General features: G+C 53.2%; 10 protein-coding genes across 10 annotated transcripts; 4 read left to right on the forward strand and 6 right to left on the reverse strand.

Annotated features, from left to right (window-relative positions):
* Positions 1-279: 279 nt before the first annotated feature.
* N7474_009384 (ATP-dependent metallopeptidase FtsH/Yme1/Tma family protein) lies at positions 280-3,002 on the reverse strand (the record flags this gene model as incomplete). Its single annotated transcript, XM_057200794.1, has 2 exons — positions 280-1,070; positions 1,130-3,002. The coding sequence occupies 2 exons, from the start codon at positions 3,000-3,002 to the stop codon at positions 280-282; spliced, it is 2,664 nt and encodes an 887-aa protein (XP_057048781.1).
* Positions 3,003-3,546: 544 nt separating this feature from the next.
* On the reverse strand, positions 3,547-6,488 carry atrR (transcription factor atrR; the record flags this gene model as incomplete). The annotated part of the gene is made up of 6 exons (XM_057200795.1): positions 3,547-4,834; positions 4,890-5,065; positions 5,117-5,613; positions 5,665-6,029; positions 6,091-6,218; positions 6,285-6,488. 6 exons carry the CDS (start codon positions 6,486-6,488, stop codon positions 3,547-3,549), a joined length of 2,658 nt encoding a protein of 885 aa, XP_057048782.1.
* Positions 6,489-7,346: 858 nt separating this feature from the next.
* Positions 7,347-7,831, reverse strand: pam18 (putative mitochondrial DnaJ chaperone (Tim14); the record flags this gene model as incomplete). The annotated part of the gene is made up of 4 exons (XM_057200796.1): positions 7,347-7,485; positions 7,542-7,595; positions 7,649-7,722; positions 7,781-7,831. 4 exons carry the CDS (start codon positions 7,829-7,831, stop codon positions 7,347-7,349), a joined length of 318 nt encoding a protein of 105 aa, XP_057048783.1.
* A 194-nt stretch (positions 7,832-8,025) lies between these two features.
* On the forward strand, positions 8,026-8,655 carry N7474_009387 (uncharacterized protein; the record flags this gene model as incomplete). The annotated part of the gene is made up of 2 exons (XM_057200797.1): positions 8,026-8,030; positions 8,088-8,655. 2 exons carry the CDS (start codon positions 8,026-8,028, stop codon positions 8,653-8,655), a joined length of 573 nt encoding a protein of 190 aa, XP_057048784.1.
* Positions 8,656-9,734: 1,079 nt separating this feature from the next.
* N7474_009388 (uncharacterized protein) lies at positions 9,735-11,103 on the forward strand (the record flags this gene model as incomplete). Its single annotated transcript, XM_057200798.1, has 2 exons — positions 9,735-10,067; positions 10,159-11,103. The coding sequence occupies 2 exons, from the start codon at positions 9,735-9,737 to the stop codon at positions 11,101-11,103; spliced, it is 1,278 nt and encodes a 425-aa protein (XP_057048785.1).
* Positions 11,104-13,718: 2,615 nt separating this feature from the next.
* N7474_009389 (putative C2H2 finger domain protein) lies at positions 13,719-15,297 on the reverse strand (the record flags this gene model as incomplete). Its single annotated transcript, XM_057200799.1, has 3 exons — positions 13,719-14,544; positions 14,715-15,196; positions 15,283-15,297. The coding sequence occupies 3 exons, from the start codon at positions 15,295-15,297 to the stop codon at positions 13,719-13,721; spliced, it is 1,323 nt and encodes a 440-aa protein (XP_057048786.1).
* Positions 15,298-16,659: 1,362 nt separating this feature from the next.
* N7474_009390 (putative nicotinamide N-methyltransferase) lies at positions 16,660-17,721 on the forward strand (the record flags this gene model as incomplete). Its single annotated transcript, XM_057200800.1, has 2 exons — positions 16,660-17,095; positions 17,186-17,721. 2 exons carry the CDS (start codon positions 16,660-16,662, stop codon positions 17,719-17,721), a joined length of 972 nt encoding a protein of 323 aa, XP_057048787.1.
* Positions 17,722-18,983: 1,262 nt separating this feature from the next.
* Positions 18,984-19,829, forward strand: N7474_009391 (uncharacterized protein; the record flags this gene model as incomplete). The annotated part of the gene is made up of 2 exons (XM_057200801.1): positions 18,984-19,251; positions 19,309-19,829. 2 exons carry the CDS (start codon positions 18,984-18,986, stop codon positions 19,827-19,829), a joined length of 789 nt encoding a protein of 262 aa, XP_057048788.1.
* Positions 19,830-20,335: 506 nt separating this feature from the next.
* On the reverse strand, positions 20,336-22,153 carry N7474_009392 (putative MFS transporter; the record flags this gene model as incomplete). Its single annotated transcript, XM_057200802.1, has 6 exons — positions 20,336-21,205; positions 21,262-21,439; positions 21,495-21,654; positions 21,703-21,801; positions 21,851-21,914; positions 22,031-22,153. The coding sequence occupies 6 exons, from the start codon at positions 22,151-22,153 to the stop codon at positions 20,336-20,338; spliced, it is 1,494 nt and encodes a 497-aa protein (XP_057048789.1).
* A 269-nt stretch (positions 22,154-22,422) lies between these two features.
* Positions 22,423-24,699, reverse strand: N7474_009393 (Zn(II)2Cys6 transcription factor; the record flags this gene model as incomplete). The annotated part of the gene is made up of 3 exons (XM_057200803.1): positions 22,423-22,485; positions 22,539-23,316; positions 23,369-24,699. The coding sequence occupies 3 exons, from the start codon at positions 24,697-24,699 to the stop codon at positions 22,423-22,425; spliced, it is 2,172 nt and encodes a 723-aa protein (XP_057048790.1).
* Between the last annotated feature and the right edge of the window lie 7 nt (positions 24,700-24,706).

Consider the following 24,706-nt stretch of genomic DNA (forward strand, 5'->3'; position numbering starts at 1 on the left):
CTTATTCTCATCAACTCCCTATTATACACTGCATAGATATCCAAGAGGTGGAACATCGAAAAGGGGGGAGAGGGGCGGGAAGAACAACACACAAGACAGGAAAAGTTCTTCATATTTAGAGCGACATGGTGAAAGGTAGACACGGATGGAAAGTGTCGAGGACGGGAATGAAGAAGTGAGGAGAGAGGAGGGGAGAACAAAAGGAAGAACCAATAAAAACAGATGCAATCCATAAGTACAGAAATCACAAAAGAAAAATAATAATCACTACCTCAAAATCTATGTCGGGAGTGGAGTTTCATCGCGGCCATCCTTGCCCTCCGTCGCCTCAGGGTTCTGGGGAGGCTCGGGAGGAGCGATAGTGCTGCCGCCCTTGCCATCGAAGTACTTGGAGAACTCGCCTGATTCAGGCCAGGCACGCGGGCCCAGGAGGCGGATGAGGTCATCACGGCCGAGAACCTCTTTGGAGAGGAGCTCTTCAGCGACGATGCCGACCTCCTTCTTTTTCTCGGTCAGGAGATCGCGGCATTGCTTGTAGGCCTCGTTAGTGATACGGCGGACCTCGGAGTCGATGCTTTGGGCAGTGTGCTCGGAGAAGGGCTTGTGGAGCTGCTGCTGCGGGTCCTCTTCGTAGTAGATGTAGCCCAGCTTGGGGGACATGCCGAACTTGGTGACCATCGCGGTGGCCATGCGGGTTACTTTGTTGAAGTCGTCGCTGGCACCGCTGGTGACGGTGTCGAAGTGCAGTTCCTCGCTGACTCGCCCGCCCAGCGTCATTGCCATCCGGTCCATCATCTGGTTGGTGTTCATCAGGTAGGTGTCGCCGCCGGCGGGGAGGTACTGGGCGTATCCCAAGGCACCCTGGCCACGCGGGATGATGGACACCTTGAGCAGCGGGTCGGCCCACCGGAAGTACCAGCCGCAGATGGCGTGGCCGGCCTCGTGGTAGGCGACTGTTCGCTTCTCCTCAGGGGACAGCACAAGGGACTTCTTCTCCAAGCCACCAATCACTCGCTCGATGGCCTGCTCGAAGTGCTTCATGATGACCTTATCCGCGTTGGCACGAGCAGCTACATGGAGAATTAGCATATTGAAGTTGACCCACAGACCCAAGAAAAAAAAAACTTACCAACAAGAGCCGCCTCGTTCACACAGTTGGCAATGTCCGCACCAGCGAAGCCGGGAGTCAGGGCGGCAAGTCTGCCTTCCAAGTACTCCAAGTTCTCGTCGGTGACAATCTTCTTCAAGTAAACCCGGAAGATCTGCTTGCGGCCGTCCATGGTTGGCCTGTCGATGGTGATGTGTCGATCAAATCGCCCGGGACGCATAAGGGCCTTATCAAGCACATCCGGTCGATTGGTACCGGCCAGAACAACGACCTGCTCGGAAGTGTTGAAGCCGTCCATCTCCGTGAGGATCTGGTTGAGGGTGCTTTCACGCTCATCGTTTCCGCCACCAAAGTTCGACTTCGATCGTGATTTACCAATGGCGTCGATTTCATCAATGAAGATAATGCACGGCGTGTTCTTTCGGGCGTTGGCGAACAGATCACGGACACGAGAAGGGCCCACACCGACAAACATCTCGACGAACTCCGAACCGCTGACGCTGTAGAAAGGGACTCCGGATTCACCGGCGGTAGCCTTGGCCAGCAGTGTCTTACCGGTACCTGGAGGACCCGAGAGAATAGCACCACGTGGGATCTTGGCACCTAGCTTCTCGAAGCGCTCGGGCTGCTGAAGGAAGCTGACGAACTCCATGATCTCAACCTTGGCCTCGTCCATACCAGCCACGTCCGAAAACTTGATCTTGATATCGGTCTCGTGGTTGAAGCGCTTGGCGCGGCTCTTACCAATACCGAATATTCCACTCTGGCCGCCACCACCACCACCCGCGCGCCGCGACATCCAATAGATACCGGCAAATAAGAGGACAGTGGGAGCGAGGCTAAACAGAGCAGGACCCCAGGGCATTTCATCAACATAGGCCACCGGAATTCGTTCCTTCGTGGGGATTCCCAGTTCCTGCTGCGCGGCGTCCAGTCTTGACTCGAAGGCATCGACGGATCCGATGCTGAAGTAGACGTGATGAACAGGCTGCCCAGCCGAGTCTGGATAGGCCTGAGCCGCAGCTTCGCTGTTGAGGTCAACGCGGACCTTGGTCTGGTTCAGCACCGTCAGTTTCTCCACGAGACCCTTATCGAGGTAGTTCGCCTGGAATTCCTGCCAGGTGATCTCTCGGGAGGAACTCTCGCCGGGGAAAAAGCTGCGGTAGATGTAGTATGCGCAAATTGAGGTAATCAGGAAGGAGGCGGGATCGAGCTTGAACTCGAAAACCCTACCACCCGGTGGTGGTGGAGGCTGCTTCTTCTGGCCCTTCTTTTGTTGTTGCTTATCCTCTTGCTTATTCTTCCCTTCTTCCCCGTCTTCCTCAGTTTCCCGCTCTTCCCGCTTCTCCCGCTTTGTGTCCTCTTCAGTTGTCTCATCCCTTATCTTCTTGCTTTCGTCGTTGGCATATCGCAAGATGAAGCGAACCATCCGGATATATTCCATCAGCGAAGGGTCTCCGTGCTTTTCGAGACGTTCAACAAACGTCTTCACCTCTGGCGGCAGTCCTTCCTTCATCAACTTCTTTCGCATCTGCTGGAGCTGTGCGTGCTGAGCGGCAGGCATGCGCCCTTCCACACGCTTGACAAACGCATCGAGCTGTTTCTGTTCCTCCGCGCTCAAGACAGACTCCGGCTTCTCCGGTTCTTCATTCTTGCGGTTATTCTTCTGCGGGCCATTGCCGCCACCGCTGGTCTGATTTTGCCCATTCTGGCTGTTCTCCGGGCCTCCGGGGCCGGCGGTGGCATAGGTCCGGGCACGATGCGATGCGATCAGGGAGGATAGTCTCGTCGGCGGTAGCACGTGCGCTGATGCTGGCCCAGATCTACCGATGCATTCTGCAGCTCTCCTCGAGTAGCGAGCAAGATTGCCTGGCCGCCGGAGAAAGGTGGCCATGGTCGAGGGAGAGGAGCCCAGAAGGCGGCGGAAAGGGAGAGGGAAAGGGGGATCAATCGGCTTCAGCAGTGATGGACAGCTACTGAATCCATAGAAATCCCTTGTAGAATAGGAGTGAACAAGGGCGAACGACCCAAGGTAGATGGTAGTGGTTTAGCTCTCTGGCAGAGCTGCTCACGGCCGATTTTCATGAGTTTCCGCCCGAGGTGATGAGTCAGGTAGGCACGTGATCGTCAGAACCCCAGCGAACCCGAGAGAGCGGCTTGGAAGTATAATTACCGTCGGGAGTGAGTTATGAGTCGTGATTGAGAATCTTATCAATGTACATCAAGAGGAGATATGGTAGTAGTCGCTGAGGGGAGAGGACGCCGCTCTGGTCCTCCATCAGAACCAAAAGAGAATATCCCAAGAAAAACAAAAAACGCCCCGAAAAACCCAACTCTCACTGAACTCCCCCAATGGATACAAAACTCTAAGAAGCGCCAAGGATGAGTCCGATTTTCTTTTTGCTCCCGCCGTGTAAGAAGCCATACTTATCATAAAATCACTGCCCATGCGGCGGGGGTCCATTCGAGCCGACGCCGCCGGCTTCAAAGACAGGGAAATTCGTCGACATATCCGCCCAGTCCCACTCGATGGTCATGGGCATCTGCCACAGATCCTGCGGGACAAATGGTTGCTGGAACGATCCTATGGGATTCGGACCAGCAGTTCCAAAGGATTGATCGGGGAATCCGACGTTGGCCAGATGGTCTGGGCTCAGCATCTCCTGGAAGTCCTGGCCGAGACCGGGCATGGCATGGATGTTGCTCGGAAGATCGGTGGAGATGCCACTGCTCGGAGGCATGGTGGAACCCACGTTGAATGCGTTGGCAGTACCGGGAGATGGAGCGGTAGCGTTGGGGAACATGGAGGGGGAGAAAGGCGTAGATGTAGCAGGTGCATGTGCATTTCTGCCAGTACCTTGTCCTTCATGACCATCGTGCTGGTCAAGTTCCGAGTCTTGGGGCATTGTCTTGCGCTTCTTTCTCGAATGAGATTCTTTTTCGGCTTTGTCCAGGACCACCTTGGCGATTCGCTCGAACTCGCCGCAGAGACCGAGCATGCGCTTGATGCTCCCGTTGGACTCGTCGGACACCAGAGTCGACAGGAAATTGACAACCACGTTCATCAGTTTGACATCAGAGCGAGCGCGAGCATCGTTCGGGTTTTGAAGGATGTTGGCAAAGAGGGTGACGAGTGCGGACACCGGGTAGTAGAGAATCAACCAAACGCAAGCAAAGTCTCCCTGCGGGATATACCTGATCAGATTGATCGACGCTCTTGCCGCCGTCACGCACAGAACCGCCGATAGAAAGACTCGGGGATTCAAGGGCCGCGCGTTCAGACCTTGGATGGCGTAGTTGGACAGACGGCTGGTCCAGTAGCCGTGGTGCACAGACATTCGATGAATGGTGGTCAAACAATTATAGTAGGCGAATTGTAGGACAACAACGTGAAGGATGAGGGGAGTGTGGGAAGCTTGGATCTCGTACTCGGGCCGGAAGTCGACAGGAATGCTATCTTTCCAGTCTTCCAGCTCTTTGTCAAGCTCGCCGATGGTATTGAGCAATTCACCATCAGACTGCTTGGATGCTTTGGCGGAGTACAGTCGCTTGTAGACTCGGCTTTCGATGGTAGCAAATTCACACATAGCTCTGAAAAGATTGAATTTGCCTTTTCCATCGGAGAGCGGGACATTACCGATGTTATCGGGTGGATCTTCACTAGGAAGCTCGACGTTCATATCATCGTCATCCTGCACCGGGGGTCGGCCGGAACGAAGGCACAGGCTGTGTCAAATAATCAGTACAAATGAGAATATGTCGTGAAAAGAATATCACATACTCTTTATCAAGACAGTATGCAATCCAGAACACCCGCTTCCGCTGTTCAACCTCCACCGGGTTAAGGCCGAACCCAGACCCGCGCTTGTGCAACCCAATGCTGTGGGAGAGACGAATGGCTGCCGCAACCAGGAAGAAAGCAGGCTGAGGGTTCGGTGTGCCTTGGAGGAAGAGAGTCTGGAGATGAATTAGGGTCAAGTGTTTCAATACAGGGCGTGAAAGACTCACCATGCCTAGCAGTGCTTGGACGCTCAGAAGATCCGTGTTCCGCATCGTCAACTCGGTCAAAACACCCATCGCATTTTTCAGGTACAGCCATGCTTTCTTGTCCTCTTCATGGGGCACCAGGTTACTCATTACGCGGAGCCGGTGGGAGATGGCCAACACCACATTGATACTCGCCCACCAGCCAGAGCCTTCGTAAGGGTCGCGCGAGTATTGACGTTCCACCAAATGCATGAACGTTGCCTCGTGAAACAACGGGAACATGCAATTGAAGTTTTCAAAGAAATCTCTGAATAGCGAGAGCGCTTCCTCCTTGGGAGGGAGTGGTTTGAAGACCCGCCGGGCAAAGATGTCGCTGAAGATCTCCGGCTTCCAGTACATCCACTTGTTGTCGTCTACATAAGCTGAGGAGATCATGTCCTGGAACGAAGTATCACCTGTCTTTTCATTGACCCATTGAATGCCCTTGGGCGAGAATATGGAAAACCCGGACGATGAGCCTGGATCATATGTCAGTCCACGGCATGCATCATGGCAGCGAGGGGAAATACCGATATAACGAGTCTCTCCACAATTGTTCGTCACCAACGAGCACATCATATCCGACAGCGCCTCGACCTCGGTTTCCGATTCCTTCTGCGACTCGGGCGAAGTGGCGGCTGTCCGGGGACTGGAATGCGAGTCCATGCGGGGTGTAGTGTGGTAAGAGGCTGGTGCTGGTTGCTGAGAGGTACTCGCGGTGTTCGCTCGGGTTGCACTTTTGGATGTGTTCATGGTACTCGCTCGATCAGCTAGTCGTTTCTCCAATGTCCCCAGATCCGTCTTGCCGTCATCGTCCTCGGAGAGTAGGCCCGAGAGTCGCAGCAGCGACTCCATCCGTCCTAGACGGTTTTCCAGGCCCTCGATATACTTTGCTCTGCAGTAACCCGTCATCAGCGCGGGGATTCTTTTCCTGACAATATTTGCTGGCGACCTACCCTTTGGGTGGATTTCGTTTCTTCTCCACCTGTGTGAAAACACACTCGGTCTTGTAGTTGATGCAGTGTGAGCACTTGGGCATCTTCCCGTCGCACTTGATCTTCTTCTTGCGACACATGTCGCATGCCTATAGTCATAACCCCCGTCAGCTATCATCCAGTGTGACTCTTGCCAATCCAAAGAGGGCCCTCACCCTCGCGATTCTCCGTCTCTTCGCATCGTTCGCGTCGTTCGCGTCGTCCCCCGCCGCCATTGCCGAGTCGTCGGGGTACATGGGGACGGACATTGGTTGTGAGCCATCCTGGGAGTAGGCGCCGAACAGCTGCGACTGCTGGTTCATGGTCATCATGGGCTGCATGTCGAAGCCCATGCCGTCGTCGTCCCCCAGACCATCCATTGTTCCTTCGGGCTTTTCTCCGTTCTCTCGGAGTGGGGGGGGAATTAAATAAGATTCCAGGTTCGGGGAGTAGAAGATCCCGACAAGCTCCCCTGAGGACAGATCGGAGGGGGAGATGACGATCGCAGGGGAAGCAGATGACGCATCCAGAATTAGGCAAACGTGCCGCCCCAAGATAAAATGAAATGATGGAGAAGAGTTAGATTTTGGGGTGGATGACTCAACCGGCACGTGTTGGAGGATCTAGATGCAACGCTCCTTCTCTCTCTTGTCTCTTCGTCTTTCGTGTGCTCCGGATATTCGCGAATTTAGGCACTATCGTGGCTGACAACTAAGCTAACTCGATACGAAAACGATGCAACTAAACCTCCCTTCTTAGCGCCGTCGCCCGGATCCCCTAACCCCGACGAGCGGTGGCGGACGGTCCGGTTTTCGTCCGTTCCCGAACTCCGAGACTGGGTGACCGGACGACCAGGCACCTCCGGACCCTTGATTGCCCGGGCTTCTATGGGGTAGGACAAGCCAGCCCAATGCCCACAACCAGCAGAGATCGACACGACATTAGCATACAGAAACCGAAGCCCGGAATTCACCGATCGGGGTTTTCACGCGCGTACAGAAGATCATTTAAGCGGTGTAGAAAGTAGTAGTACATTCAACGAAGAGTGGCGATCTCGTGAGGATATAATAGAATCACAAAAAAGGTGCATATGATACAGCGAGGCGAGAAGAAACTCTCGGCCTCTGCAAAATGCCAACCAAAAACAAAACACCACGCTATGCATCCAATATGGCCAGTGACGACCACAATGTTCCGTCGGTGATTCCAACCACGGCGACGTCGAGAGAGCAGGCGGCTCAACCGTGTTTGTCGAGGAATTCCTTGGCCTCGTTGATCTTCGTGGCCAGGTACGGACTGCCGCCGCGATCGGGGTGGTTGAGCAGCATGAGCTGGCGGTGGTTCTTGCGCACTTTGTCCTTGGTCAAAGTTCGCTCCCTGGGTTAATGAGTTAGGTGTTGTTTGGCTGCGAGTTGGGCCAACAAAAAACATACGAGAGTTCTAGGATCAGAGAGGCTTCGCGGCGGGTCATGCGCGGTTCAAAGCCTCTGTTCATTCCGTCAGTCACCACTACCAGATAGCGGGTTGGAGTGTAACGAACCCCTTGTAGAAGGCCTTTCCGGCCGCATTCATACCCCCTCTGTAGCGGCGGAAAGCGACATACCCGGCGCGGCCCTAGGAGGCAAGAAGTCAGTACCGACGGAGAAATCATGCGCAAGCACCTTCCACTTACCAAGAATGCGGCGGTGGCCACACCGAGGCCAACAGCAAAAGTCGAGGCCATTGTGATGGATGCAGAGGGTGAGGAGCGGGTGAAGAACGGGAGGAAGAAGAAGAGTCAAAGTGTTCGCGCGGGAGGAAAAGTCGGCGGGCCCGATCCGGTTTAGCGTGACCGAGCACAATCTCCAACCAAAAAAAAAAGTTTCTGGCAACGAAACAACGAAGAACAACAACAACTACCCACGCTTCTCGCCCAGCATGCGGTGAGTTATCTCTCGGTCTATATTATGGAAAAGCTACTGACGGACATTCCCTTCTAGTGTGGAAACCTGCCACTTCTGCTCCCGCCCCGCCTTCCCAGGGAAGGGCATCACCTTCGTGCGCAATGACGCCCGCCAATTCCGCTTCTGCCGGTCCAAGTGCCACAAGAACTTCAAGATGAAGCGCCAGCCGCGCAAACTGAAGTGGACCAAGAGCCACCGCGCCGCACGGGGCAAGGAGATGATCGTCGACTCGTCGCTGGTGCTCTCGCAGTTCACCAAGAAGCGCAATGTCCCCGTCAAGTACGACCGCAACCTGGTCGCCGCCACCGTCAACGCCATGCAGCGTGTCGAGGAGATCCGCCAGCGCCGCGAGCGCGTGTTCACCAAGCGCCGTCTGGCCGGCAAGCTGGCCCGGGACCGCCAGCGCGAGGCGGATCGCCGCGTGGTCGCCGAGGGCGAGCATCTTATCCGCAAGGAGCTGCGCGAGCGCGAGGAGGGGATGCCTATGGTTGCCGAGCAGAGCAAGACGGCCAACCGCGTGCATGGCGAGGAGAGACTGCGGCAGAAGAAGAAGTCGAAGCTCTTGGTCGATGGTGGTGTGCAGGAGGAAATGGATATCGATTGAACAATGCTGCGGAGGTTTCTTTTTGTTGGGTCTTGATCTGCTTACGGGCTTTTTTTCTGTCAATGCTTTGCACAGATACGACACGATTGCACTTTTACGGGTGGAGTTTGGGTCTATTCAGTTTCTAAAAGAATCAGCGTTTGCCTTAGACGGCTGCCAGTACATCGATTTCAGGTTTTATATTCGCCTTTGTTTTTCTCTTATAGCAGCATGATCTTGGATTTTATTGCCGTGTCAGTCTTTAAAGAGCACTCACTCCAAAAGTAGAGGCTACCGTACTGGTTCTTTGCTGTGGTACAGCATATATATCTCCGGTTTGTGGACTTGTCTTGACGAAAACTCTTGTAGTCTCAGAAAGAAGTGCAGTAATTCTATGCAAGGAAGTATGATCGAAGAGCGGTGTGTTTGTAGTTGCTTGTATCTAGCCCAGGCACCCTATATGTAGCTACTCCATTTCCGTCTGGACATCCCCTTGAAGTCTTCTGGACTTATATACTTCACTACAATCTTCTTGGTTTGGAGTGGAATAACTGTCTCTAGATGGTTAGTTGCGAAGTTAGTGGCTCCCTAGCAAGTGAGCTTACTCCAATGTCAGCACAGATATCCTACTTCAGGAACCTGCTCGACTCCTCGGAGGTCCTTCGGCCACTATGATATCAGAGCTGTATCCCTAAGTACCAGTCAGTTGACATGAAATCTCCCCGAACACCTTGCCAGCCACTTCAGTATACCGTGGCTGCCTGCGAGGTTTGCAATTGACGGTGAATGAATCCCTAAGCCCTACTTGCCTTCCCTTTCTGGCAGCCTGCCTTCCCACACTCAAGTCGTCCCTCTATACTTGCGTGTCTTCTTCTTTCCTTCCTTCTCTGCTTCCTCCTTCTCTCCCAACCCTTCCATCCACAACGCTCCATCACCAACACCACTCACAGCCACCGCCATCAGCCATCGTTAACATCCATCACCGTTCTCATCATCACTACCACTTACCTACCTACCAACCGTAATCCTCTGCTCCCTTTTCTCTCTGCGCTGAGCTTGAAATCGCTGATATCTGTACCCCCAACAGACTACCAACAAGGATGATTGTTCCCTTCGTTGGTATCTTTTTCGCCTTGGCACTTTGGGGTTCTTGGTTCCGCGTCCCCGGGATCTCGGATCCTAATGAGCCTTTCATGAAGAGGATCGCTGGGGCTTTCGAGTTCGTCGCAGGCAACAAGATAGCCTACGAAATGCTGGAGCATATCTCCAGGTACACCAAGTCTGGGCACGATGGCGTGTATGTCCGCCACGACGTCCTGGTCGTGGGACGGGACTACGTAGACTTCTCGAATCGGACGACGGTCAACCTGGATCTCCGGCTGGCCATTTGGGATGAGGCCTTCAAGGCATCTTCGCCCATATTGCCCGTGCAGGTTTGAACTGGTTACCCGGATCTCCGGCTGCCACTGTGGGAGGACGCTCGCTCCTCGTTGGGCATCGTACTCGCCCACGTCCTGGCTCGAGACAATCTGCAACGTGCTCTTCTCGCTCCTCGTCTTCGGCTTGGTCTTTGCGGACATCGTCTCCTCTCACGATATTTACGCACTGCGGGCTCGTGTCATGAAGACCTGGGTGTCCATGAAGTTTTTGGAGGACCAGCCCAAGGTTCGCCTTGTGGAGGGCCGGACTCTGTCTCTGTACGAGGAGACAGATCTCCTGGCGGGTCCGATGAAGGACGCAGACGGGATCTTCTTCGGGTCGTTCGTCGACGCCTGCACCGGCCTCGTGGTGATCGTCGCGCCGTGGGAGTTCCGGACCGTGCACCTCGCCCAAGAGGTGGCCAAGGCTATTCGCCGCCTGGAACTCCGACGGTTGCTCGGCGTGAGCCCCGGGTCGGAGGTCATCGTCAAAGCTGCCGAAGACCTCTTCACACTTTCTCTGGCTTCTGCGGCCACGGCGCCCGATGCAGCTGCCCCCAAGCCCTGCCCATCGTCTGGTACGTTGGTCCGTCGATGCCCGGAGTCTCTGCCATCCTTCCGGGTGGTCCAGCTTGCGAGCGCTTTGGTAGCGAGCTGGGAGAGACGACATCCAGAGATGGCAGAGGTGACGGATGAGCGCGCTGACCGCGCCACGAACCCACAAGGATCGAAGCGCAAGCCTCGCCCGAGCCAGGCGAAGAGACGGCGCCATGCACGTCGGGCTCTCCGCGAGAAGCAGGAGGAACTGATCCGGGGGTTTGAGGAGGAGGGATCAGCCTCTCCTGCTTGGGGGGTTCAGTCGGCGTCGCCTTCGAACCTGGCGGCAAAGATGCCGCAGGGCAAGGTCTCGCAATGGGGTCCAGGGTTCGGAAAGCAAATGCGGCCCGGTTCTCTGTACCCGGCACCCATGCCTCCGAGCATATATCCATCTGCGTATGGCAACATCCCCTCGCCGTACGTCAACCAGTACCCTCCCTTCGCGGGGTCTTAACCCTCCCTACCCTCCGGGGCAGTAAGACGGTGTTACCTGCACCGGCGGAGTAGGGCTGTCTCGCTGGGGCCGTTAGGGCTGGCTCCCGCTTCTTCGGGGGTGAGCAGGCCGCCCTTTCCTGGCCACCAGAGCAGCCTCTGCTTGCGCAGTGCAACCCGGAGGAAGACCTGATCTTGACAGACGTGGGAAGTTCGCCATGTCGCCTGGTGGTGGAGCCGGGTAGATCAGAGGCTTTGAGTGCGGCTCTCGGTGGAGATGTAAGTTTGTCTTGTCCGAGAGCCCTGGAAGAAACGAATCCACTGACCGTCCGTTGTATACAGGAAGCCCTCGGTGCCCTCACCACTACAGCTTTTCGTTTTTGTTTTTAATATAAAGGGACCGAGGGTTGGCTCTCCCCGTGAGTTCGCTTTTTCGTTTTAAGAATTTTTTTTTTTTCTGGTTCGAGTTCGCTTGCCCCTCGGCCGTCACTGTATGATTTCTGTCTCCGGCTCCGGCCATCATCCTATCATGTATGAGTTTGTCTCTGGCGTGCAGCGTTTACAGCGGCTCTTCTTCCATCTCATCGTTTTCTGTCCGCTGCTGCCCGGAGGGGTTCATCCTGTACTACTTTCATCGTCGTGTGCGTTACTCGCAGCTTTTCAACCATTCCTGCTTCTTCGAGAGCACCGCATCACTTCATTGCGACATTGCCGATATCAATCGGCTTCAGGTCGATCTCAGTCCTGCTTCAGCATTGATGGCTTTTGACTTCTGATCATTTCTTCTTGCCACGAGAGCATCTCACCACATCACTTCATTGCGACATTGCCGACATCAATAAGCATCAGACCTGCTTCAGCAACGACGGCTCTGCTTTAGCACCGATAGCTTTCGGCTTCACATCATCTCATCATTCCTTCATGCCTCGATGTCTGCTTCTTCTCATCATTTTACTTCACTTCGCCTCTGGCGACACCAACACGCCGACTTCAGGCCATGATCCAGCAACGAACAGTGAGTGCCGACTTTGTGACAAACAACCAGACTAAAAGATCAACCATGAGCTACCTTGCTCTGGTCTCTGATCTCTGATTATTATTCCCTGCTGATTAGCGCAAAGCTCCAAGGATCTGCTCATCATCCGAGCACATCACACCATGCCAGTTCGTACATATGGTCGTATCCCTTTCGACAGATCATCGTCCCACCTGACATCCACACCTCCTCGTCTCGGGATATCGGCATAATGGCCGATATCTCTTCTCACATCCACAAACCCACTCAGCGCAGCTCAGCTCACTGTTCGTTGCTGACGAAACCCACCAATCAGCTAATGATGGCGCAAAAACCTCGGATCACACGGACGGATCGCTTCGGCGATGGGAGGGTCCGGACAGAAAAAGCGGGGGAGTGTTGGTTACTAGTTAGAGCTTGGGCCTATTGTTGCTGTTGTGGCTTGTGGGGGGGGAAGTAAGCTGGAAGAATGACCTGGTGGAAGGAGAGGCCCCTGGCGAATTTGACCAACCACGCCTGACTGCTGACGCTCGGGGATAGCTTTTTGGCTTTAGTGTCTTTTATTTTTGGGGGGTTTTGTATTATTGTCATCTGAGATACCCTAGGCCCGTTGGCGGTTTTTTTCTCATTTTCCTCCTGTTGTCTTGTTCCTGTCTACCTTTCTTTCCTGCATACCCTCTTCTCTCCTTTTGCTTGAGTTTAAGTTGGAAGTTTGCCTGGCGAGTACAATGCAACGCTCTTTTCCCGCCGCTTGCCGTTGACCGGGTGTTTTCCCGCCTTAGACTATATGATTGCACGTGGTTTGTAGATGTACACGTGCATCTATGTAGCTCCCCAATTCCCACGTGTGGGATGTGGGCAGAGGCATCTGTACTCGAATATATTCAGTTTACAAGGGTACACTGTACTCTACGCCCTACAGTAAACGGACAAGTATGATTTCATGAGTTATATTCATCGTGCGCCCAGCCCGCAGAGCAGGGACGGAAAGAGTAGACAGCATTGGACATTTCTCCATGGCATGGCGACAGAGACGCATTGAGAAAGAAGAAACGGACGAGACACACGAGAGGTGGTGGGGGGTGTGGTGTGGAGGGAATTGTTTGTTGGGTTTGGGTTTATATGAGTATGTGAATGGTCACCGAGCAGACAAGGAAAAAAAGATGGTGTTGATAGGGATGTGAGTATGAGTATAAGTATAATGGTGGTGATGATGCGAGACAACAAAAAAAACAAACGATCAAGGTATGCGCCGGCCAACGAATGGGCTACATTTATGGGTTTCCGGAATAAGAGACGGAAAAAAAGAAGAAAGAAGATAGAGAAGTCAGGGGCCAAGGAGACATGATACATGGGATGAAGAGAAGTCCCGAGAGAAGATGTACACGCCTGATAGGAAAACTCGAATCTCTCATGGTCCGGTCTCATCAATTGAGGCGGCAGCAGAGAGTGGTTTGCCAATTTAGCAGGGTGGGTTTGCAAGATTTGTGAACAAGAAATAACCAAGGAAAGGGAAATCGCTCAAGCTCGTACATGGTCGTGAAAAGGAGTCGTTTGATAGACAGGGATTAGATAAAGGAGGGATCCGTTGTCTAGCTCTGAGTAGAGCAGAGAAGAAGAAATCACTCCTCCATGCGGCCGAAGACGCCGTCCTCGTCGTCATCAGTCGGCGCGGGACGGCTGCCAAAGTCCACGTCCGCGTTGCGGCGATGACGCGACTCGCGGGCCGCGGCGCTGCCAGGGCGGACTTCACGCTCGTCCGACACCTTGTACGACAGGGACGGATTGAGCGATGTCGGGAGGAAGATGTTAGCCTCGGAATCTCGGCGAGCGGGCTCGGTTGTGTCTCTGGCGTTGCCCGGGTGGCTGCTGGAGTCGAGGAAGCGGGCCGGCAGTGGGGGCACCGGGGGCACATCGGGAGTCATGGAGACGGGCCCAGTGCGCGGGGTGCCGAAATTGCAGAGACCGATCGCGGCAGCCAGGTCGGCCTCGTCATCCTCGTGCAATCGAGTGTCGGCGGTCGAGGGACGCGTATCGATGCTCGAGTGTCGGAAGTGGGAGGAAAAGGCCGGCGAGTGCAGTGGAGCACTGCCCGTATAGGAGCTGGAGGGGATCGACTGCTGGTAGGAGCGGGAGAAGGCCGATATGTTGCCGATGCTGGGCCGCTTGGTCCACTGGGACGGCACGCCAGACATCTCAAAGTCGTCGTCCTCTTCCCGCTCATCCAGCGGTGGCGGCGTGGTCTCTGCCGAGCTGAGGCCATCCCGCACCTGGGACGAGTCATCGGGAGTGGCCGACGATCGCACCGATTCCGCAACGGCGGAGTCATCGGAGGGTTCGTCGACGTTCATGGTGACCAGAACGCTGGCAGCCTCCAGGAGCTGCACCTGCTGGTGCTTGGAAATGAGTAGTTTCGAGGTAATCGCCCATGCTGGGTCGTGTTCCCACCTAAGATGCCACAAAAGACCACATGTCAACCGAATTGCCCGAGAGAAAAAACATTGGGAGGGAATTTTGAAGGGAAGGAAGGAGAATGACCACGACGGCGACCTGCACGGAGCCGACATGGTGCATATTTCCGAGCGAGCAAGAAAGAGAGAGCCGGGGAGGATACGCACATATGCTTGGACAGGCAGCTGCCATGCTTGTACCCTTTCCCACAGCGATCGCAGCGAAGGTCTGCCATGGAGCGTTTTCCATCGCCCTTCAGCAGCTGAGCGCCTTCGCTGGCCCGGCGGTTCCGGCTCTTGAGCTTCGCGTCTGCCTCGTCCGTCTGGCTGGGGGAAGACTTGCGAGCGACCGGGGGTTCCTGGCTGGGACTCTGCAGGCTCTGAGACAGATACCCGGGAGCCGTTCCGACCGAGCTGGATTCTAGTCCCTTGCGGCCGGCGAGGCTGCGGCGGTGGGAGCCCATCGGGAGCGACGCGGCTTCTCCGGAGTCCTTCAGCGAGGCCGCGACCGCGGCGGCGGCATTGGCAGCAGTGGCGGTGACACTCTTGCGGCGAGTGACGCGGTGATGGGCATTGACGGCACCGAGAGAGATCGAGTGAGCGTGGGCTCGCTGGTTGGGACTAGGGAGTGGCCGGGAAAGGGACAATTCCTGCAAGGCGAAGGGGCCAAATCATCAGCGATGCGATCAACCAAAAAAAAAAAAAAAGTCAGGGATCACCGCGCCGGAACACGTACCTTGAACGAAGCCATGATCAGAGAAATTGAGAGTGCGGTTGGCAATCGAGAGTCGGAAAGCCCGCAGGGAAGAGAGAGGCCCTCAATTCAGGGCTGGGTAGGCAGTGCAGCGGGCAGCGTGGGCGGCTAGACAGAGTGAGCGGGTCGTGGCGGTAGTGGGGTGGCAGAGAGGATCCCAGTCGAGTTGAGTAGAAGTCAAGTTGGAGGAGTTAGAGAGAGATGGAGAGCAAAGGCACAACGACGAGATGAATGAATGGGCGGAAGTTGAGGGAAGAAAGAAGAAAGATAGTGTGAGAAGGGAAAAAAAAAAGGCGAGAGGAGGGAGCGCAATGGTACCGTACAAAGACCCGGTATGGTCTGGCCCACCAAAATCGCTCACTCTTTGCGGGGGCCTTTTTGGTGAGCATGCGGGGGGTTTGGATCGGCGTCCTGTATTCTACAGCCGAATAATTATTGTTGGATGAATGGGAGTATTTTCTGTCGTTTTTGAATCGGTTTACTCGAGTGATTTACTTGGGAGCAGAGCCCGGGAGAGGATGGACAGATGGTGGTGGTGGTGGCCGCGGTGTGATGTTCTGGACAGCGTGTGACGCGATTTGACCCACAGTTTCGCTTCTCGACCTGACGGGCAGCCCAGGGCAGACCATCCCGTGGGTCGGAGGGAGTTCCGCAGCAAGTATACCTACGACCACTCCTAGGATCACTGTGATGGAAGATGTCCTAGGGTACCTTCCCTCCTGTCGGAACTACTCAGTAACGAGCAACAACCACCCCCGTTGCCTGACGATCACCCGCTAGGATGAGGGAAATAACTTCCTAGGCTGGATGCTGAGTCAGACTATGGACGGGCCTTGGAAAGTGGGCCACATGACATCACAGGATCAGGTGATGGTCCAAATGGTCAACAGGACACGAACTAGTGACCACCTTCGCTGACAACCGCGATACAACACGACTATGTGGCCTGATTAACCTTCTCTGTAGGTCCTCCCCCTGCAGCTGGCGGATCCTGCCCCCAACTGCCCTAGCATGTCAGGGAGCTCAGCTCGCCCTCGAAAGGGGGCTCGGTGCCTGGTTCTGGCACATTCCTTCTCGCCCCATCCCGCATGCCTGCATCAGCCGCGCTGGATCGGGCATGGTCTGCTGCTGATCATAGACGGGCAAGACAAAAATAATTCAGGTGAAATTACCACCACGTATCTGGTCACTTTTCATAATAATCATCGTACCCATACATACCTCGGTAGTCTGGTGGTAGGGCGGGGGAATCCTAAGTGGATGACCCCAACAAACAAACAATGCAAACACCGTAGCTATGCTTCCAGATTCTTCAAGAAACCGGGGACCTCACTCAGGATGCTCTAGAGAAAAGAGGAAATGCTTCAATCCCGCATACGACCCGCCCCACGGCCTCCCGCCAGCAACACCTCCACGCCATCCCCCGAGGAAGAAGAGCCCGAAGATGTCTTCGGCGCCTTCCTCCCCCACCTCTTCCCCGACGACGCCCCTCCCTTCCACGGCGAACCAGGCCAGCACCTCCTCTATGCGTCACCGGGCTATGGCGATCTCGACATCATGGTGCCCACGTACCCGGGCCAGAGCGAGAACCGGATGGAGGAGATCGCGAGGGGACTGGACCAGCAGGAGGATGGCGTGAATCATAACCCCGTCGAGGAGGGACGGAAGCTGTTTGCGCATTTCGTGTGGAACGCGGGCTTGGTGGTTGCTGAGGGGGTGGAGGATGCGGCTGCCGGTAAGCCGGAGGCCCAGATGTGGAATGTTGATGGGGAGACGGTGTTGGAGCTGGGTGCTGGTAAGGCTTTTCTTTGGTCAAAGTCAATTGCATTTGAGGTACGCAAACCAGGTACGGTACTCCGGCTAATACGATACTACATATGTATAGGTGCCGCTCTCCCCTCACTCATCAGTGCTCTATCCAATGCCTCCACCATCACCGTCACAGATCACCCCTCCTCGCCATCCCTATCCGGCGCAATCGCCTTTAATATGACCCACAATCTCCAAAACAAAAGCGCAAGCTTAAGCAACATCGCAATAGTCCCCCACGAATGGGGCATCCTATCAGATCCCTTCTCTCTCGCAAACAAGGCCCACTTCACCCGCATCATCGCCGCAGACTGCTACTGGATGCGCTCGCAGCACGAGAACCTCGCGCGCTCGATGCTATGGTTCCTTGCACCGGGCGGCTGCGTCTGGGTTGTCGCGAACTTCCATACGGGCCGAGATGTCGTTGCGGCATTCTTTGAGACCGCTGTTAGTCTGGGGTTAGAGGTGGAGCGCATTTATGAGCGGGATTGCATCGTGAGGAAGGACGATGGGGCGGAGGTGAGGAGGGAGTGGGTTCCAAAGAGGGAGGGGGAGGGGCCGGGAACGAGGAGAAGGTGGTGTGTTATTGCTGTGTTGAGGAAGAAATTATAATTTTATGGAGATGCATGGGTAGGTGCTATGTTTCATGGGATGGCGTTGTGGGTTTATGTACTTGTACAATAGCTTGCTATAGATCTAGACAGAGCAATCACGTTAGGGCTATGATCTTAGATGAGATCATGTTCATAGGGACCAATTGTTCAACGACAGTCAAGATATCTACATCTAAACACAAGGCCCTTACCGAGAAGCTCGGGCGATTTTAGTCTGTATAGGACGAGGCTCTTCGATGGAACTACGTATAGCAGCCAATCAGAGACATTACGACTACACCAACACTAAGTGAAACTGCTACTATGAGGTAACTACTTCGCACACTTATTGAATAAACTCACCTCGGGAGAGCGATTGGCAGGTCAATTTCTACACACAAGTATGTAACAGCGATTTAGTGTCTCACCGTCCGGTAAGTCGCCGCAAGCCCCTATCAGTAATAACGATTAGCTTCCTACACCATTCGGCGAAGGAGCTATACCTGAGAGTTCAAGTCGAAGCCCCATGATGAGTAGGACATTTTCGCCTTTTCGCCTAGCCCTTTGTATGGAATAAACCGCTTGTGCGAGTAAGGGCTTCTGTTTCCACGACGATGGAACGAAGCTTTTTTTTTTCTCGGGTCTTGCAGATAAAAACCGGCAACGGCTCAGGCAAGGAAGAGGATAAAAACAGCTAAGCTGTATAGAGCGGGAAGCCGTTCGAGCTGCATGACACATGTGTGACTCTTGGAGACGCCCGCGACTTACTCCAGCCGTTCAGGTTGGTCTGCTCTCTAAATAATAACTAGTTGAGGTCAGGGGCTCATTTAATCATTTGTTGGCTATAAATAACTAGTCAACTTAACTATTATCATTATTTTACTCATAAGCGTGCTCCTTCGCGGGGCCAAAGTCAGGGTGTACCTGACTCGGGCGCTTGGAAGGGCAAATCAGGGCCGCCAAGCCACCGATCAGCACACTACTCCATATCGACTTGTTCATGGCCTGCATTTGGCTCTCGCCAAGCACTACGAAGTCGGAAAAGGGGGCCATAGGGCCGTCATTACCTGTTATTATTCGTTCGGTTTCTCATAAAGTGGCCGAAGGCATTATTCGCGTACATTGTCCTTTTACCCAGTAAGCCAGGATGCAGATTAGTACGGATTACATAGTATAGCCCATGGAATTGGAAATAAAGAGCGGAGTTCCCCATGATTATTTAAAAAAAACGCCCGTCATCTAATACTCCATTCCTAGAATACGGTCTCTCAGGCGGATAAAATGGTGTTGAGGGCTCTATTTTCTACTTTCTTATGGGTCTCTGCCCTCGCCTCACCGGTGCACGATACGGCAATTCGATCCATTGAAAAGCGTGACACTCCAGACATCCGCTTCGGAGACTTTACTCCCAGCCAACAATCACAGATCCAAGGCGCATTCCATGATGCCTTAACGTTAGCGAATCACGCTAGGCACGCATTGACAGAGGAATCGATGGACAAGGTCTACTCGAAGTATTTTCGGGAAAGAGACAGAGCCAAAGTCAAGGGTAATGATCTACTCCATACACTGATCTATATGAATTAGACATTAACAAACTAGGCAGGGGTGTTCGACAATATCCTCGGCGGAGCCACCAGCGTAAGCGGAAGCAATCTCTTAAGTTCCATTGAGGTTGTCAAAGACTTCAAGGACCCCGAAACAAACAAATACCACTGTATTAGCCGCAAGCGCCAGGCGTTGTTTTACGACGAAAGCAAGCCTACAATGATTATCTGTCCCGTTGCATTTACCTCCACCGGCGGGATAGATAGAGCCTACGGCAATTCTGCTGCGGTTACTTGTGATACCGTTGGCGACGAGGTGTCAAAGAAGATGGACACAATGGGGTCGACTATTTTGCACGAATACACGCACTTCACGAGTTTGGTTGTTCCGCCCTTGTCGAGCGCAACCGACGACCATGAAAATAAGCTCCACGTGTTACCAGTCCTAGCGAAGACTGGCTTGGCTGTCGAAAACGCTGAGAGCTACACTCAGTTTGCGAACGAGGCGTTGTGGACCATCAAGTGTGGGAGGTGGTTTGATGATGCTGATGCAGAGTCCTCGGTCGAGGAAGACTGCTAAAGTTCTCTATTGCTTGAAGGATTCCCTCGGGATGAGTGGCATAAGTGCTAGCAGCATCTGCCTCAGATTGGCAGATTTTCACTGCTATCTGCTAGGGTTTTCTTCTCTATATAGTGCGAGCATCCAGTTGGGTCTCCGGTCCAATTCAGCTGTGTCGTTAACTCTCGTCTCCTTTGATACCATCGTTGTCGACCACTACGAATGTGATTTCGACTTTGACAAGTTTGCCGAGGATATCTGCACTATGTGGTGTATCCTGTACGAATCGAGCGGGCTATAGTGCTGAAGAGTAGGCCGCACTACATTGGGTTCTCATCTTCAAATTGCAGAGTAATCAGTGTAGACTTAGCTCTCATCCTCTCTGCATACATCCTCCCGGATATGAGTTAAAGGACCATTAAGCTATGGGACAATTGGAAAGCGGCAAATAAGTCTAAGTGCAGCTTAAGCTGCTCATGCTTAGCACATGGTGAATAGATTCAGGATAACAGTATAACGGTAGTATCTCATAAGGTATACTTAAAGAGAGGACTCTTCTCCGTGTCATGAAGCTGATCTTCATTATGCATCTCCTCAATCACAGACGTGGACATCCGGTCTTTCGTTTTGTTCGCGCTCCAGAGACAGAATTCCAAGGCTAGACAAGCCACAATTCCGGCAGCAGTGAACGCAAGTGAAGTGCCATAGCCAGTGGGATAACGCGGCTTCTCATCGGCTTTGTAGATGTAGCTCCCAATGATACCACCCGCATTACCAACGCAAATGAGGTAGCCAATGGCCACGGCGCGCTTGTGAGGATTCGGAATGTTGCAGACATTCCAAGCATTGACACCAGGAAGAATAGGATACATCCCGAAGCAGGCGAGACAAATGCCAAAATAGCAGAGTGCTATGTTGTTCTCGATGTCGGCAGCCTTGCAGAATAGTATGGTGAATGCGACGAGGAGTGAGAGCTGTGGTGCCACGATGAAAGGCATTCTCCATGAGAAGCGATCAGCGAACACGGAGAACCCGTAAGCCGACGCAGCGCCGACGGCGTATGGAGGGATGGTCAGAAGCTGGGCGTCGGCTGATTTGTAGCCCATGGATGTGATGATCTCAGGCATACTGAACTTGAGTGCGTAGTTGGGGACGGCATTGGACCAGTTGGCGAGGATGAGGAGGTATATTTTCCAATCGCCGAGGACGCTGAAGATGATCCATTTGTTGAAGCCCCCGTGATGTCCACCGTGATTGTTGGAGGTTAGTTGACGTAGTTCAAGGAATCGAATCTCGTCTGCAGTTAGCCAGCCTGGAGACAAGGATGGTGAGTCTAGAAGGAGCAAATAGCAAGCGATGGACATGACAATGGTTGCTAGGCCCTCTATGATGAATATCTGGCATGGATGTTAGTTTATGAAAATCAAGCAGATGAAGAAAAGAATGAACAAACCCAGCGCCAGCCTTCGTAGCCTGCCGTGCCATCCATTTTGGCGATCGCGAATGCCAGCAGACCTGAGAAAGCACCTCCAGAAGCAGCAGATGTGTAAAGAATAGCGATGCGGGTCTGTGTCTCATTCGGAAGATACCATTTCGAGATCACGAGCACGGCACCGGGAAGAAAGCCAGCTCTGAGCAGTTGTCAGTACTCAGAAAACACCGTGTAATGTGACTGAGGGGCATTACTCAAATAGACCCAATAGGAAGCGAATCACGACTAGACCGGCAAAGTTTTGAACAAAGCCCGTACATAGCATGATCACACCCCAGCAGAAGATCAGAAATCCCAAATAGCGCGACGGTCTCTTGAGTTGGTTCAAGATTATATTGCTCGGCACCTCTTCAACTAGGTCAGCGGATATTTATGGGTTTCGCACACGCAAGACTTGCATACCAGCAAGGACATAAGGTACGAAGAAAATGGACAAGGCGATGTTGTACTGTGTTCCGTCCATGTGTAAACTTGGAAGAAGGCCCTCGATCTCCGCATTTCCTGCCGAAAGTGAGAAGAAGCAACGCATCGAGCTTGCAAGTGGACATACCAATGTTTGTCTTGTCGATATATGCCACCAAATACAAGAGAACAAACATGGGAACAAGTCTCATCTAGATTCGAGTCAGCATTTTCGGTGGTCAATGGAGCGAGGTCGGAGTAAATATTACGTCAACCTACACGCACTCTGTCAGTAAGCCTTCTATCTACCGCGTGTCATTGAACTCACCTTCCTGAGAACTTTCTTCTTGGCTTCATCTGGAAAGGCCGATAGGAACTCTGCATCGTCGGCAGATATTCCCTGACCAGGTTGGTCCTCCAGGTGCATGACTGCCGCGTCTTTGTCGGCCATGTTGATGAATCCCGTTGAAATAAGAGATGAGAGGGATATCCACGGCAGGATTTAAGATCATCTTATAGATTACCAGCCGAGCTGAGACCCTTGGCAACCGTCCGGGGTAGTTATACACGAATCACCTGGAGAGAACAAGCAAATTGGGGTGCGCTAGTTGAGTCTTGGCAACCCCGGATTCTTGCCTCCTTTTCCGTGAAGTCCGATCCCGGCATTGAGTCAAAAAAGTGGAGAGGCCTTTGGCTAACTTGCACCGACTTTGATTGACTTCATGGAACAGGGGGAAGATATGTTGGGGAAACGGAACTCGGATCAGGCAATGGGAAAAAAGCCTTCGGACAAGGTCAGCTTCTGTTGCGAGCGCACGACCACACGCTATACATACCGATGAATCAAGAGTCTGCCAGTCACTGAATAGAAAGCTGTCCAGCATGTTCGGCATGATGCCTTCATGAAGCATAGCTTCCGGGTCAGACCCGAACATAGCGGGATCCTGCAATAGAGGAAAGCCCATATCTGTATTGGTGTTGACTTCACCGCCATGAAACCCACCTTGTTGTGAATTCGGCGGATTTTCCCTCCTAAATCGACATCTTTGTGCCTCGGTTCTCAATTCGTCGAGTATGATGCTGTATCGTTGGTTTTGCGATAGACCAGTTGATGCTCGCTTGAGATGACCACGGCATTTCTCTGCGAGATCAAAGATTTTACCCAGAGACTGATCGTCAATCTCATCAGTGGATCGTGTGGTTCGTTGAATCTCCCAAACATAAACCACGGCCAATGCGCAGAAAATCACATAGTGAGTCCACCAGAAGGAATGAAACAGCGTACTATCTCCCGCCATTTTGTTGACAAGTTCTAAACTGGTCTTGGTGGCAGAGATGCATTCGGCGACATTCTCAGACGCTGCTTCACTCAAAAGGAAGGGCCGATTGGCGTGAATGAGGGCATGAGAATACGCGAGCTGCAAGGCGATAGCCTGACGCCGGAAGCTGGGCATCAATGTTGATGGTTTCACAGTACCCAAGTGTGGTGGCAGGTTTGCACGCCATTCATGCAATTCGCTGCCCAACCGATGGGCGGCTGCTAAGCGATCTTGGTTGGACAGGTCGCTTACTGAGTATACTTCTCGTGATACTTTTCCAATTATTCGTGCAATTCTACACGCGTATTAGCAAAGTAAGATCGCCATAGTGGGTGGGGGTTATGTACTTCGCGTGAAATATGAGAGCGTCGATATAACAGTCGGCGGGGTCATCTGAAATGGAAGGTCCCTGTGGTGTCATGTCCTCATCATTTACATTATCTGGGAAATTCTGATCAATGTCTTCATCTTGATAAAGTCGCGGACGGCCAAATACAACACTCAGATATCTGTCGATGATATATGCCGCCCAAAAGGTGCGCTTATAGCACTCTGAAGTGATGTAATTTTGTCGCCTGCTTGTGAAAGGGAAATCTCGTTTCTGATCCCGTCTCCTGTGCATACCCAGCGAGAGAGTGATATGAAATGTATTCCCGAATGTATACCAGCCTTTGTTCATGCGAGATGTTTGAAGAAGATAGAGGACTTGGATCAGTCGTGCCTGTGCTGATTCAAGACGTGGGAACCCCATCTCCATGTCGGTCAATCTCATACCAGCGTAGAATAACTGATCGCTTCGTTGCAAAATAAGTGATTCATCGTCCGTTGACATTTCCCCGTTCACCTTTTCGAGGCGCAGGGTCGCGATGGCCATAATGGTAAGGAGAATCGCAGTTCTGGAATTACCAAGCGAGTGAGCAATGGGCCGTCCTTCTTGCCGATCCTTGAGGAGCCTCTCCATCCAGCCTTCAACAGTTTGTCGATGGAACATGCGGTATGTTACCACACACGTCTCGAAATAAAACTGTTGCAGCATTCTTGCTGTTGAAGCATCTGGAATGAGGCTTTCTGGCGTGTTACTGTCGACGTGAAAAGGTCGGTCTCCAGCCGACGTGAGGAGTTGATTTCGCTCCGCGTCGTTTGAGTCATAGGATGTGGACTCATCCTTCTGGATCAATAGCTTTTTCCACGCTCGATGTAGAAAGTTCAATCCCGAGGTAGGGTCAAAATATTGACCTTCGATTTCGATTTCAGGCGAGGCGCGAGAATGGACTTGGGAAGCCGAGACCTCATAAACAACAGGGGCTGGTTGGTGCCAGATAGAGAGTTCATGTGACAAATCACTTCTTGATCTGTCTTGGTGTTCATTGATCGTGGTTGAAGGTTGCGGAGTCGGAGGCCGTCCTCGACCATATTTCGCGTCATAGGCGCAACTGATCTTTCTCTTGGCACAATTTTTGCATGGAAGCGTGCCATCGCATCGTATTTTCTTCCTCTTGCAGGTGTCGCAAGCCCTACTGATCTTCGGGTCTTTCCGACGGTTCTCATCGTCCACGTCTTCATTGGTTGTGGCCAGGGGGCGCTTGGCTGGAGGGGCTTTTGGCGACTCAGTTGTCGAGAGAGATGCCCGCGGAGGAGACAAATGGTTGTTCCGAGTGATCTGCATGGCACGTAGCATGGAAAAG

The sequence above is a fragment of the Penicillium riverlandense genome (genome assembly GCF_028828495.1).
Source record: "Penicillium riverlandense strain IBT 135883 chromosome Unknown utg000008l_segment0_segment0, whole genome shotgun sequence".
NCBI lineage: Eukaryota > Fungi > Ascomycota > Eurotiomycetes > Eurotiales > Aspergillaceae > Penicillium > Penicillium riverlandense.